The sequence below is a fragment of the Passer montanus genome, unplaced genomic scaffold, assembly GCF_014805655.1.
Source record: "Passer montanus isolate IOZ18808 unplaced genomic scaffold, ASM1480565v1 scaffold42, whole genome shotgun sequence".
Classification (NCBI taxonomy): Eukaryota; Metazoa; Chordata; class Aves; order Passeriformes; family Passeridae; genus Passer; species Passer montanus.
In genome coordinates this window covers 4,043,480-4,057,207 of record NW_024369041.1, presented here as the reverse complement: position 1 = coordinate 4,057,207, position 13,728 = coordinate 4,043,480, and the positions used below count along the sequence as shown (strand labels likewise).

Sequence of the window (13,728 nt, the reverse complement as noted above, 5' to 3'; positions counted from 1 at the left end):
CAGTGAAACAGGGCCCACAAAAAGAGAACTCAGACTGCTTTCTTTCTTTCTTGTCATGCACTCCAGAGGCAAATAAGAAAATGCTGTTGGGTTTAAAACCACAATTGATTTGTTAAAGGTAACAAAACTGCCCACTGCTCCCATTTTATGGTCAAATGCAACATTTAATTGCCACTCTGAAACAGGCAGTAATACAATGCCACATGGATTGGTCCCAACAGACCTTTTGTGGTCACAAAGGCAGTCAAAGTCAGCAGGGATTTATCTGGGTAGGTATACACTTGCAAAACTTTCCTCTCTGTGTTGGGCTCAGATGTTCTCACTGGCTTGAGATCCACCCATCTGGGACTGTATCAATCTCTCCTACTGCCAGTTCCTAGCAAGAACACTTTTCTACTTTATTAAGATGAACGGGCTCCTGGCAGCTCCTTGCCTTGGCTGTCAAATTCACACCTCCAAGCACTGGATTCAGTTCTATTGACTGATTGGACAATTTTCAAGGTTATATATGTGTGCGTGTTGAGAAAAGCTCAGAATGAACAATTTGAGATGGGAGGTGCATTTTGTGGTTTTTGTTTGCATTGTTTTTGAATTAAAAGATGGCTAAGACCAGCACATATTCCAGAATTACTGAAAACCTGAGCAAGTGTGAAGGAGGTGAACACTGGATTAAAACCTTACCACCAACAATGCTAAATCCTAAACTTAAAACTATTTTCTATGCATTTTTACACTTCACCCTTAAAAGTTAAGCATAGGAAAAAATTCAAACCCTCAGGGTTTGCAATTAATTATACAATAACATGTGCTGATGAGGCAAGATATACCATCTTAGACTTATAAATTATAAATATATGACATTCAGAAACCTTCTTAGGAGCAGAGATTACCTTCACAGCACTAGTGTTGTTTTGTGACCCTCTGACAATGACTGTAGCACCATACATTCGAGAGCGTTGTTTGAAGGAAACTGAAATGTTGTATGTCTGACACACGTGCTGAATGGTTGGAGAATTAGGATCTGGGATGGGTTGGAGAATTCCAGCAATAGGCAATTCAAACATGAGTACCAATGGAAGCAGCTCCTACAACAATAATGAAGATAAGATATTTAAAACCAGATCCATAGTCAAACTACAACAACTTTATTCCTCAATCATAATGTACTGGTCAGTGATGATTTAACTGACAAAACACATCCTCTACCCAGAGTTCCTGGATAAAAATATACTGTCACTTGGAAAAAGGCACCTCTTTTTCCAGGAATCCTAGAGTGGGTTTTTTTTGCAGAAGCTTTTTTGAGTTTTGTTTGGTTGATTTTTTCTCCAAAATAACAGGAGCATTTGGAATAAGGTTGTGTGACATGTCTGGCTCAAAAATTGCTGTAAGCTTCTGGTAATTTATTTGATTTTTCATTATCCATGCCAAAATACACTTAGGACTTGAAACTACAAGGGAAAGATAGAAAATAGCTACAAGTGGAGAATGACACTGAATTATTTACACAAATTATACATGAAAATGGTTAAAATATGAGAAGCAGTAATTGCCTTTCCCAAGTCATAGATTCACACAGGATGCCTGAGCTTCCACAAGCCATCTGTGGTAGGTAAGTTAAGATATAATCTTCTACACAGTATGGAATTAATTTACATCGTGCTTAGAGTGTAGACTTCATGTTCAAGACCCACTTTGGGCCAGTTAAAAATTCAGCCAGAATGTGAATCACTGTTATAACATCCTTGGCATATTTCTCATATGGATACTCACATTTGTTCCTACATTTCTGCTGTCACCAGACAACCCTGGGGTTCTCAAACCCCAGCATTTTTCCCCTGACAGGTGTTTTTAGGGGTACACTACACTGAGCTAGAGCATTACCCGAATTCTGACTCTTGCAGACTCCACTCCAGCTGGCTGTCCTGCAATAGACACCTGGAAGAGCAAGAATGTGAAAAGCATTGGATCATATTTTCAAGTGAGGTATGGAGAAGTTATTCAGATAGCTGTGCTCGCCTTAAAACAAATCTAAGAAAAAAATCAACACATTTCACACTTGCTGACATCTTAATTGCGCTCTAAACACTGGCTGAGAACTATAGCCAATGCTAAAAAAGGTTACAGCATCTTATTTAAGCAACTAGAAAAAAAGCTTACATCAAAAAAACCAGTGTTTTAGTTAAATAATGGAATTATTACTCTATACATGTGCTCAATGCTAATATTCAGACAAGAGTAGGTTTTCTTGAATGTTTTGAAATTACTGCATTTTGCTCGGCGGCCATTAGGATGCACAAGTGGGAATTCTAAGTACAAGGATGAGAGACTTGAAAGTAAACATTCCACCAATATTAGCACTAGGAAAGATGAACAATTCAGGCTCAATGATTTATTCTAATGAAGTTGAACTCTTACAATAGGACATTCATTTCTGCTGGCTATTTGCTAAGTTTAGTCTTCAATAAAGTTACACCATAAGCAAAAAGCACCAAAAAAAACCAATCAATATGCTGAATAAGTCATTGTGTTGAACAAGAAAAAAAATTACAAAAGCAGATTTTTTCATACCACTTCTCTACCATTCACACTAAGTTGCTGACTTCTGTATGTGCAAAGTAGTTTTAGCTTAAAAAAATTAAAATGATTCATGAGCCATCACAAATTGTTTCCATCTGTTTTTAAAGATTTTCTCACTCAGAAAGCCCTGTTCTTTCCACACAGTCTAAAAACCAAAAATCTATTTCCCTGAATATGAATACACCATCTCCAAAAAACCCATATTGATGAGAGAAGTTTAGAAATGTTTTATACTCTCAGGAATTACAACACAAACAAGCTCAGTATTAAACAACACTTACTTGGTTGCTTTTCTCTGCTTGATTATTCCTATTTGAGTCTGGAAAATGGATATGGCATCCCGTTTCCTCCATCACTTTTTTAATATTATTGCCACCTTTACCTATCACATGAGAATGTTCTGTATGTGAAACATCCATCTTCAAGGTTACCCGATTGCTCTGGAAATGAAGCAGCCACAGTTTGACTTGGTCACAGCAGAACCTAAGTATTTGAGTTTTTAAAAGTAATGTAACTTCAAGAATGACATCAAAATTGTATTTCTAAAGTATTTTTGCTATTATTTAACTTCTACTCCAGGATGATGTTTTTTTATAGGAATCTGTTGGATATTAATTTGGTCTTGTTTTCTTTCCAGTGAGGAAATAAATAGTGGAGATAAATACCCCAAAGATGAATCTTCAAAAACAACTAATGCTTTTAAAATATTCTTGAACTTTCATCGACTGTGACTTAAGTGTCCTTTTGCAATTTATTCTGATTTCTTTTAATTCTGTATTTTTTCAACTGAAGTTATGCACCCTTATTTGATCTGAAAGGAATACATTACGAAGACTTTGCAAATCAAAGCCATGGGACCAACTGTTTTTTCTTCCTTAAACAGTTTTCTTTTTTTGGTACATGAATTTTTAAAACACAAAACACTGCCTACAGCTATTCTTAAAAGCTCTATTGTTAACAGCTCAAAATAATGTTGTTAATAGTTGCTCAAAAAGTGGTGCTTATCACTCAAGTGTTCCTCTTGGCAATCTGCTCAGAGAACCAGGAAGGTGCCAGACAAACACACAGGAGCCATACACACTGCCCCAAAAGAGCTGCTGCTGAATGAAAATAATATCTGATTAACAGAAGAGACCCCTGGCCAAAATCTAGACGTTGTAGAAATTCTGGTCCTGATGTTTCAGAGTCTAAGAATGGAGTAACGGTTAAACATAAAACAGCATAAATGCTCCTAAAATCAAATTTCAAACAGAAACAAAATTTTAGGTTCTCTGAAGTGGTTACATGATCTATTGCTTGCAGTGAAGCTGTATCTCAGATTTTGAGGTAAAACCCCAAATGAACAAATCACCTATGCTTTTAGCCATGTGGCTGGAAATATTATTTCTATATAATTCAGACCTGGAAAAGCTGCTTCAAGCAAGTATTTTTCTCTCAAAATGTTTAAACATGTGGGTATACACCAATATCAACATCTGTAAGGCATTTATTGGAGACTTTGCTTCAGAGCTTCTATAAATACTTTCTCTTGAAATGTGCCTATTAAAGAGATCAATGTCACCACAAAATTAGGGGCTAAGGTGTCATTCTAAGAAAGTTTTCTTACTTTTGTGTCCAAGACAGACATGATTTTCTCTTTTGCTTCCTTAACGTTCTCTTTTTTTCCAGAAACTTTAATATGGGGATCTATAAAAGAAATAAACTTGTAAGAAAAATACAGTACAATATCTATAAAAAATTTTCCTCACTGCTCAAATAAATTTGAGCCCATTATTTATAATCCACTGATAAACCATACCACCAACCTTTGGGATTCAGCTGAAGGCCAAAATGTCATATTCCATCCCTTCAGCCCCACAATTAGGATTACCAGATGAATTCATTAAACATGAGAACCAACTTAAAATAAATAGAAATCAAATTCCAAATGTATATCACAGTATCATAAACACTGTCTGCAATGCAATTACATAGCTAAGCCACCATATCTTCTCAAACCAAAAGTAACAACAGACAATCAAAGCTTTTTGGCAGCCCACCAAACACAAACCCTCCCTCATCATCACTTTGATATATTTAATCAGTCTCTACAAATATTCTTTGCAGTTTTAACCTGGCACTAAAGGTGTCTCCACCCAAAGTTTTCTGATTGCAGTTATCAAATGCCATTCAAATGTCACTTTATTACAGCAAATTGCTGAAATTCAAGTACATAAATTAGCAGGAACACCAGCTGATGGTGAGTTTTGCCCGGTGAGATCTCAAATACTGATTCTACAGCCCACTTGGTTTATGTGATAATTTTCAGACCACTGTCCTTAAATAACACAAGGTGTTGGGCTGAGCTAGCAGGTGCAGTTCTGCATCCCATAATACACACCTGGTCAGAGAGCACAGACCTGACTTTGGAACTAAATCAAGGACCAATTACTCCAAGTGTGAAAATTACACATCAGCCAGTTTAGCAGCACCATCTGGTGTCCAGGAGCACAAAGTGCCACAGCACAAAATTACCAGCAGAACATGAAAGGCAAGTTCAGTTACAACAAACCAAGAAATGCCCAACTACCACCCACATTTCTGTGTGTTAGAAACAAGGGTATGATATTGCAGGTGATGCCTCTTGTTCTTGAGTCCTCTGCCCTTCTGCAGTGCCTTTTTCTCCTGTAATACAATGAACTGCTCTTCAAACAAAAATTCTCAACCCTCTTCTGACTCTTGAGTGAATGCAATTCATTATGCTAGGCAAATACATGCATCTTAGGGAATATAACAATAAATATATTCTCAATGGCAGGAGAAAACAGCTGTGGCACAAGAGATCTGCCTTTCGCATCATCTGAATGACTGAAATTACTTCCCTGCTAAAGAAATGTGAAATAACACAACTTTAGGCTGTAAACCTGTTCTATTCAATTGAAAATTGAAACTCTAAGTCATGCCTGGATACTCTTTTCATTCCAACAGTAAAAATAAGCCTCTAGTCTTTACCACTGAGAAGTTCTGAGCACATTCAGCTGGGGATACAAAAACACTGAAGGAACACAGGATTCACTGCCAAGTTTCATGGAAGTCAAGAAAAATGCAGCATTTTGAGTTCTGAGAAACAGATATATTTTATTTTTTTAAATGGAAAAACCGTAGTCACAAAAACATGGTATGCACACAGAACCTACAGAGGCTTCAAAAATCTGCTGCTTCAGCCTTTCACAATGGAGCAAAGTCAAACAAAAACCCAACAAAACAGTCTTAAGGGCAAATTTTCTTTTCTTTTTAAAGTTGACAGGAAGCCATGTGGTTCTAATGCATTTAAGCTGTGAATGATATTTGAAGTGGATGTTGCAGTCAGAAATTCCCAGAAGCAGATTCTAGCACACTGTGTGTGCTCCAAGCACTCTTCAGATGCAACCAGGAAAAACACAAGCCCAGACCATCACCACCACTGTGGAGCTGGTTTTCACATATCTGTAAACATTGTATTTAAATACACATTTGATTATATATAGGAAAATTACCTAAAATCAAGCCTGGTATCCTAGTAGTACCAAAGGAAATTACTATCATTCCATAATATTATTTGCCTTCTCATGAGTGAAAATACAGTTTAGAATACCTATTTTTCCCATTTCTCATCTCAGCTGGACACCTCTTTTCTGTTGATACTGACAGCTTCAGACAAACATCCTGTATTTCTACTCTTGTTTGTTCTTTTAAGATGAAAAAAAGCTCAATTGCTCAGTTTAAAAACAAAACCAAAGAAGAGCCCACAAAGCAAAAAATGAATCCATTGATGCCAGTGACAATTCTAAGATATCCTACCAAAGCTTTCAAAATTGTTCTTAAGTACCCTCTCCTTAACTGACGTCTCAAGGACACAGTGGTTGGAAATAGATATGAAGCAGGTCAGTTTAAGTCAAAGAAATTTTCTTTGAGAGTTGTTCATTCTTTCCTTCAGTGAAACACTATTTAAATACAACATCCTCATGAAATTGTGCCTGAAAAGAGTTAATTGTAACTAAAATATTTTGAGGTGTTTGAATTGGCCTTGCATGAGTTGAAAGCACGTTGAAACTAGGGATGATCTGCAGGAAAAGTTACAGGTACCCAAATAACAATCAACAAACATTTCAGCAATCAGTTAAGAATTTAGAGAGACAATTACATCATAATAACCAGATTTTCTGTGTGTGTTACAGAAACAAAATTTCTTAATATAGCTATGGAATCAAATAGCTTGTTTGCTTTGCAGCTGATTCCACGGATTAATAGTTACATTTAATTTAGAAAAAAAAATCCTAGCATGTCTTAGGCACTAAGACAAAAACCTTGGTTGGCTAAAGCTCTATATTTAATATTTGAGTTACCTACAGGTGTGATGGCAGCAATGCACTGTCAAAGCCCCCAGAAATCTCCATGTCACTCTCAGAAGTGTGGAGAGGATTGTCAGGCACAAACCTGTGCCACGTGTGATGGTGTCAGGAACTGACAGTGCAGAAAAGCACAACTCCCCATGGCCACAACCATGAACTTCTGTCCAGGTGATGCTAAATCATCCCTCATCCCTAAGGAACAGGGGGTTTGATGCCTGTTTTTACTGAGGGGATAAAAAAAAAAATCACCTTGTTCTTTAAGCTCCATTATATAACTGGGGATATGCTCCATATAAAACTGGAGTGAGCAAAGAGCAGGTGCCTACCATAAATAAAGACATGAGACACCAAAGCTTTGCAAGCTGTTTGCAAACACAAAGGCTTCGAAGACATCTGTGTGCTAGAAGCATATAAGGCTTTAACACTTTATTTAAAGTGTAGTATCAGACCCTGTTAATGGTTTTAAATCATAAGAAATAACACGATTAGTGTCTTGCAAACTATTAAAAATTCTATTCTAGAATAATCCATATTTTCCATCAATTTTCTTTAGGAATGGAAAAGAAAAAAATTTAACAGGCCTTCCCCCCTCCAAAGAATGGAGGAATATTTACATAGAATAGAAAGCTGAAGTTACACAACAGACACTGCTGGAAATTTTTCTCAACAGTCTTCATTTTGCCAGACTCCTGCCTTCAAGTGGTCTTTTATTGCTCCTATCCTCAAATTCCTCACTCCACACTTTGGCAGAGTTTCACCTCCCCAGTCTTTGTCCACAGCTACAGCAGCAAGCCTCCAGCTTTATTGCTACTATTGTGTGTGACACTTCAGCAAACAAAACAAAACTCCTCCAAGCAAAAGTGTATTTTGTGCCAGTGCAAATGCAGATACACCAACTTCTCCCAGGCAAGAAATATTTCTAATAATGAAGCCATTTAACTGTGTAGGCCTCTCCTGAAATTCAAGTGTTACATTTAATGTCTGGGGCAGCTCTTCAGACTATGCATCCAGCTTGTTTACAGGATGAACAGTCTTAAGTAACACAAATACCAAAATACCACTACTCTAAAAATAGCCAGACAACTGGGCAACACCAGGGCAGATGACAGTCATTCTTAACGAGTGGCTGATTAAGATCTGAATAGCCCAAGAGTATTACAGAACTTGGGCCATTCAAACAAAAAGACAAAAGAGACCCAACATTTTTAAGGGACAAGTTATGAGAGTGTCTGTCCCAAAAGTACCAACAAAAACACACTAAGCTATGTGAGAAGTTAAAAAGAAAAAAAAACCCAAACAACAAATTAACACATAGAAGTTGGTATGTTCTCATCTGAAAGGGCAAATACTCTGATCACCCTACAGTAAAATGAAAAAACATAGACTTATAAAACAAGTGAAATAAACAAAAAGGTCAATTAAGGCTTCCTATCAATATGGAACAAAGGATAATTAAATTGAAACAATTTACTTAATGCTCATAAATTAGGAAATACTGTGTGTACAGTTTTAGGAGTGGACATACCCTCAGCAAAGAAGGTGATTGGCAATAGCCAAGAGAAACTTGAAATAGGCTCAAAGCATTGCCATGGAAAAGCAACATTAAGGCTAAAAGCATGGAGCAAATGCTCAGGATTAAGGGCACACACAAAGGAGCTTGACTGAATAAAATGTAAATTCAGCACTTGGGCACGTGGTGCTGTTGGCTTACCAGTTTAAATGAATTCTTATCCTCTCTCCAATACAAGTCAGGGCACTTACTTCTCCTCCCAGTGTCTAAACCACAGAAGGAAAAAGCTACTCGTGTACTAAGGCAGAAAGCAATGAGCCATTTCCTACTGCAGACTCCTGAGTATTCTCAGAGGTATCATGCAAGAATAACATGTAGTTTTTTTCATTTGGAGCTTGTCTTTTTTCTTGCTTTTTATCCGAAGTTAGACTGCAGCATCATTTTCTCTGAACAAGATCTCACCCAGCTAACTTGGGCATGATCAAAAGCCTACTCAGAGTATCATAAACCTCAACATGGGCTGCAAGCAATTAATAGTGTCTTCAGAGGAGACATATCCTGAGGCTCTGGACATTCTGGGGGATCTGTTTTGTTGTGGACAAACAACTGATTATGAAATGTCCCTGGGAGGAACGAGAGCCACTGCCTATATGTGAGCACACATTTGAAAGACTCTTTGTCTTCTCAGCATTTTTTCACTCTTAACTTTCCCCATTAGTGGCACCTAACTCCAAACCATCTTTAGAAGAATTTCTGTTCAGCTCAGGACATGAGAAGGAGGCTGAGAAAAAGCAAACACTTGTTGCACTGTTCTGCACACTGTTCCCCCCAAGGAAGGCAGTTTCCACGCAGCCCTTCACTCTTGTCACAGGTTGGTTGCTGCCACGCTGTCACCTGAGGAGCATTAACCACCAAAGCACTGCTTTTCAACCCTGCCCTGTAACAACTGCGTGGTGTGCAGCCAGCAATCCCCTCCTCACTTCTCTCCACCATTTATAGTGACACACTTCCACACACACACACAGAGGCAGACATACATAGATATTCACAAAGCAGAGACTGAGTAACGCACCGACCTTACACACACAGAAACCTGAAGAAATGCAGCACAGCATCTGGTAGAGCAGAGAAAAGAACCTTGTTTCTCAAAGATTTCAATGTTGCTCAAAAGAAAACATCAATATCTTCAACAGGTTACTTAAAATGGCTCTTAGAGTGAAGTATCTGTTTGATGTAAGCCTCACAAACTAAAAGAAATGAGATGCTCTTGTACATGAATCACATGATAAGCTGAATCCCACATTTGGACCTCCTAGCAGCTTTGAAATAACCCAGAAGAGCACTGAAAAATCATGTTCAGAATGCCCAGAATTAAGTGAAAATTAGCCAGAAACGTCAGATAAGCTTTAAAAAATAGATTACCTGTACAACATTACGTTTGGAGAAATAAACTATTGATGACCGGATTTCGGACCACTGACAGAGGAAATGAAGTTGAAAAGACTTCTCTTAAAGCACAAGCAAAGAGGGAAGACAAGGAAGAGGCAACAGAGGCAATTTAAACAGAAAAGTGACCAGATTTCAAGGGAGAAGGGGAAGGCCAAGGTGAAGAAGAAAACCTGAAAAGAAGAAACGAGAATGAATTAATTGTAATCACCAAGACACTCCATTTCAGTTACATAACTTTAGTTACCACCACGATCAGCTTAAATTCCTTATTTTACTTCTAAAAAGAGCCTTTAGGGACATTTTGCAAATACAGACAGCCACAAAAAGGCACATGCCATGCAGCCCTTCTGCTGCCTGTTGGGCAGCTGCTCTCCAGCCTTTAGCCCAAGCAGACACCCAAAGCAAGGCAATCTCTCAGCAGGACACAAAGCCTGTTATGGCTTTTTTTTTTTTCAGCACGGACACAACAAATTCACAGTTCATGACTTAAATGTCTGTTGCCTTTGTATCTCAAAGCACAAACACAGAATAACAATGCCCAGGAAAGAAAATAAGAAATACAGAGAAGAAAAAAAGCTGCAGAATTGTAAAATAAGCTTAACAGAGGACCTAGACAACAGCCACAACATTCCTATCAGAAATAACACCACCGTGTCTTCACTGCACACGGATTCATACTCAGGGTTGCAATTCTGATGCATAAATCATGAGATAATTTTAGTTTCCCACACACACACATTCTTAAACAAGTCCTTGTGACTGTGTTTTTCTAAATAAAAAACATCATCTGACTCGTGAGCTGAAGTTCACGCCTGAGGCTCAGCCTTCCTCGCAGCACTCCCACATCCAATCCCTGGCTGCACCTTTCAGTGCCTGACTGCACCACTGTGTGAGCTGTGAGCTGGTCTGACACAGGCACTGCAAGGAGCAATTCTCTGGCTGGACCACCAGATAACAGGCACTTTGCAGCTGATCTGGGAAGAGAACCTTCATCCCCTGAAGAACAGCAACTTAAAAACTTCTGCTTTTTTTCTTGGAGGGGTTCAGAGCAAGCAAACACTGCCCACACTGTTCTTCTGCAAGGGTAGTTTCTTTGTGATATACTGAGAAATAAAAACACCAGACACCTGAAAGATGCTCAGTGTTGCTTTCAAATCAAAAAATCATTCCTGATTTCCTGAGCTGTTCTCAGATGAATTTTCTCTGCATCACTTCTGTCCATCTGTCTCTCCCAGTATTACATTAATAGCAAAACTCACCTCTGGGAAATTAATCACCAGCAGAAATTATTGAGCATCTCCGCAATGTGAATTTCAGCAGTCACTCCGATAAATTGCATTTGGTGTCCCAAAAATTGAGTTTAAATAGAAAGATGGGCATCAGAGTGGAACACTGTTTCCAGTTTACCTGCAAATGCAGTGCAGAGCACATTGCAAGGTTTCTGCTTGCTAGAAGCTCCTAAAAATCCAAAACTGATACATCAACTAATTCTAATTTTCACTGAAAGATCGTGACAAATTTGTGCTCTCAAGTAATTTAATTACAGCAATAAGTTTATATAACTACATTCCAGGGCTTGAAATTTCAGTTTTACTATACTTAGTGCCAAGCACACTCACTGAATGTTAAGCCCCTTGATAATTCCCTTCATATTACAACTGTGTTTGTATTCTACCCCTCCCTTGTCTGGCCAAGTGTAAGCAAATCACTGCTCTTCACAGAAAACACAGCAAGCCCTGATCAAAACCAGAAAAGCCCAAAATCTTCCTGTTCTTACGGGAGTGACCAAAGTTCAAATCACTCTCATGTAAGTGTAGTTACAGTACAATGCTCACCTGCTGGCTCCTTTGCTACCTAGTTTCCTTAAAATATTCACCAATGACCACAAACACATTTCATCTTCCTCTGAGCCAGTACAAACCCGTGAGTTTAAGCTCTGGTGGCTGCAGGCACACACCCCCGAGCACAGAAATGAGATAAAAGGCTCAAGCAAATGTGACTTTCTTTAAAAGCCTCCTTGCCTGTCACCTACCCCGCAGAATTAATGGCTGGGGCTGCTTTCTGAAGTGGCAGCAGTCTGGGATAAGTGACTCCAGCAAATGAGGGATTTGCTGCCAGCTGCTGGCACAAGGGATGCTGTGGGTTTGTGCGTGTCTAACTGCTCAGATCAGAGAGAAGCAACACCAACTCCTGTGGCCGAGTTTCAAATGGCCTGGGATGGTCTTTCTGTCCATTTATTTATTGCAAAACAGGGAGGAGTCATCTGTGCTTGAGTCAGCTGCTCCAGAAACAAAAGAAATAAACTTGTGATCTAAACACAACGGTTCTTTAATTTTTAAAGTACACAGTTGTGGGGTTTGAGGGAATTTTTCTTCAGAACATAAGAAACAGTATGCACTGACAGTTTCTCATTTACAGAGAAAGTTAATAAAAAGCAGATGGAGGCCATAATACAGCAACTACAATACGTGCTGTAATTAATCTGGCACTCCAAACAATCAACACAATGTCAGCAAGAGACTCACTTTAAATCTCTAAGTCAATTACACACTGATTAACAGCAACACATTACAGAAATTATTGACCATTTACAAAGTTGCACTGAGGTAAGAAATCCTTCAGCTGCAACAGGTACTGTGCAGGTTAATTACGAAGCTTAGCATTGAGTACTGAAAGTGAATACTTGGGAGAAGTACTTAAACTAAAAAGACTTCTCCCCTCAAAATATTCACAAGCCAAACATCATAAACACAGGAAACAGTGGAATTTTTCCACCTTTACATCTCATCTTGAGGAGAGCAGCCACTGGTCAAAGAAAAACTGAGTAATTCACGTGCATGCACACATTTCAAATGGCAAAATATGCAAACACTGTCACTCTTGGCAAACTATAAAAAAAATAGACTGGAATAAAGTGAGGTATAGGAAGTTTGGGCCTCCAGACAGAGAGTATGGCTGCTCAGAAAAATGGTGGCAGTGCTGTTCCATTTGAAATGCTGAGAAAAATCAAAGAAAATCAGCATTGTTTCAAGTTCTACATCCACAGCTGGAAGAAAAAAAAAAATTAAAATCCCTATGTTAGTTTTCCAGTAACTGTTTCTCTAAAGAAAAAAACCTATTACAGTCCTTTTCCAGCCATCTCCTAGAAATATTTTATGTCCCACCAATTTGCATCAGGAAAATGTAATGACAGCTGTGGACAAACAACATAAGTCAGCTGAAAATTGTCCCCACAGTTTAGCTGTCTAAATACTTTGGGAGAATACAAATCTTTCATTAACTGTAGCAAAATCAAATTCCAGCTCACAAGTATAGCAAAAACCCCTGAAAATTCATTATTTTATCAATAATACATTTATGTTATATTCATAAAGTTGCCTGCAACTGATTTTGCTTGGGTAAATTTCAACCATCATTAAAACAAAGGAGTTTTGTAAATACTTGTGTATTCTATCAGGCATGAGAGTTGCTTCAAAAATTACCAGCAAATATTAGACTTAAAAACCAGAGAATTGCTTGAGAAAAAACACAAAATAGGACCCAGCACTCCCCATACTCCACCATGCCAATCTAACTCCTGAATGGCAATGCTGGGCATAGGTTCATGTCAATATAGGTAGCAGCTATGGCCTCGCATCCCTCACTCTCTGGATAACCTTTAGCCTGCCCATGCAAAAATAAAAATAAATTAAAAAGAAAAAGAAAAAAAAGAAAAAAAAGCTGTGTCATTAGGGTGATTAAGGCACTGGCAACTGAAAGAAGACAGCAAGGCAAAAATTCATATTATTATCAGGAAGTAGAGAGCACCACCTCTCCCCACAG

General features: G+C 38.3%; 1 protein-coding gene across 2 annotated transcripts in view; it reads right to left on the bottom strand.

Annotated features, from left to right (window-relative positions):
• BICC1 (BicC family RNA binding protein 1) overlaps positions 1-13,728 on the bottom strand; it is a 90,170-nt gene that overhangs the window by 18,679 nt on the left and 57,763 nt on the right. The window contains exons 1-5 of one of the 2 annotated variants that reach the window (XM_039719690.1): positions 9,880-9,993; positions 4,184-4,263; positions 2,859-3,017; positions 1,882-1,935; positions 891-1,085 (exon numbers count right to left, since the gene is read on the bottom strand). In XM_039719690.1, coding sequence (XP_039575624.1) covers positions 891-1,085; positions 1,882-1,935; positions 2,859-3,017; positions 4,184-4,204 — 429 coding nt within the window. In that variant the 5' untranslated portion in view covers positions 4,205-4,263; positions 9,880-9,993. Of the gene's footprint in view, positions 1-890; positions 1,086-1,881; positions 1,936-2,858; positions 3,018-4,183; positions 4,264-9,879; positions 9,994-13,728 lie in introns of those variants that run through there. The other variant, XM_039719689.1, reaches the window with a different exon arrangement.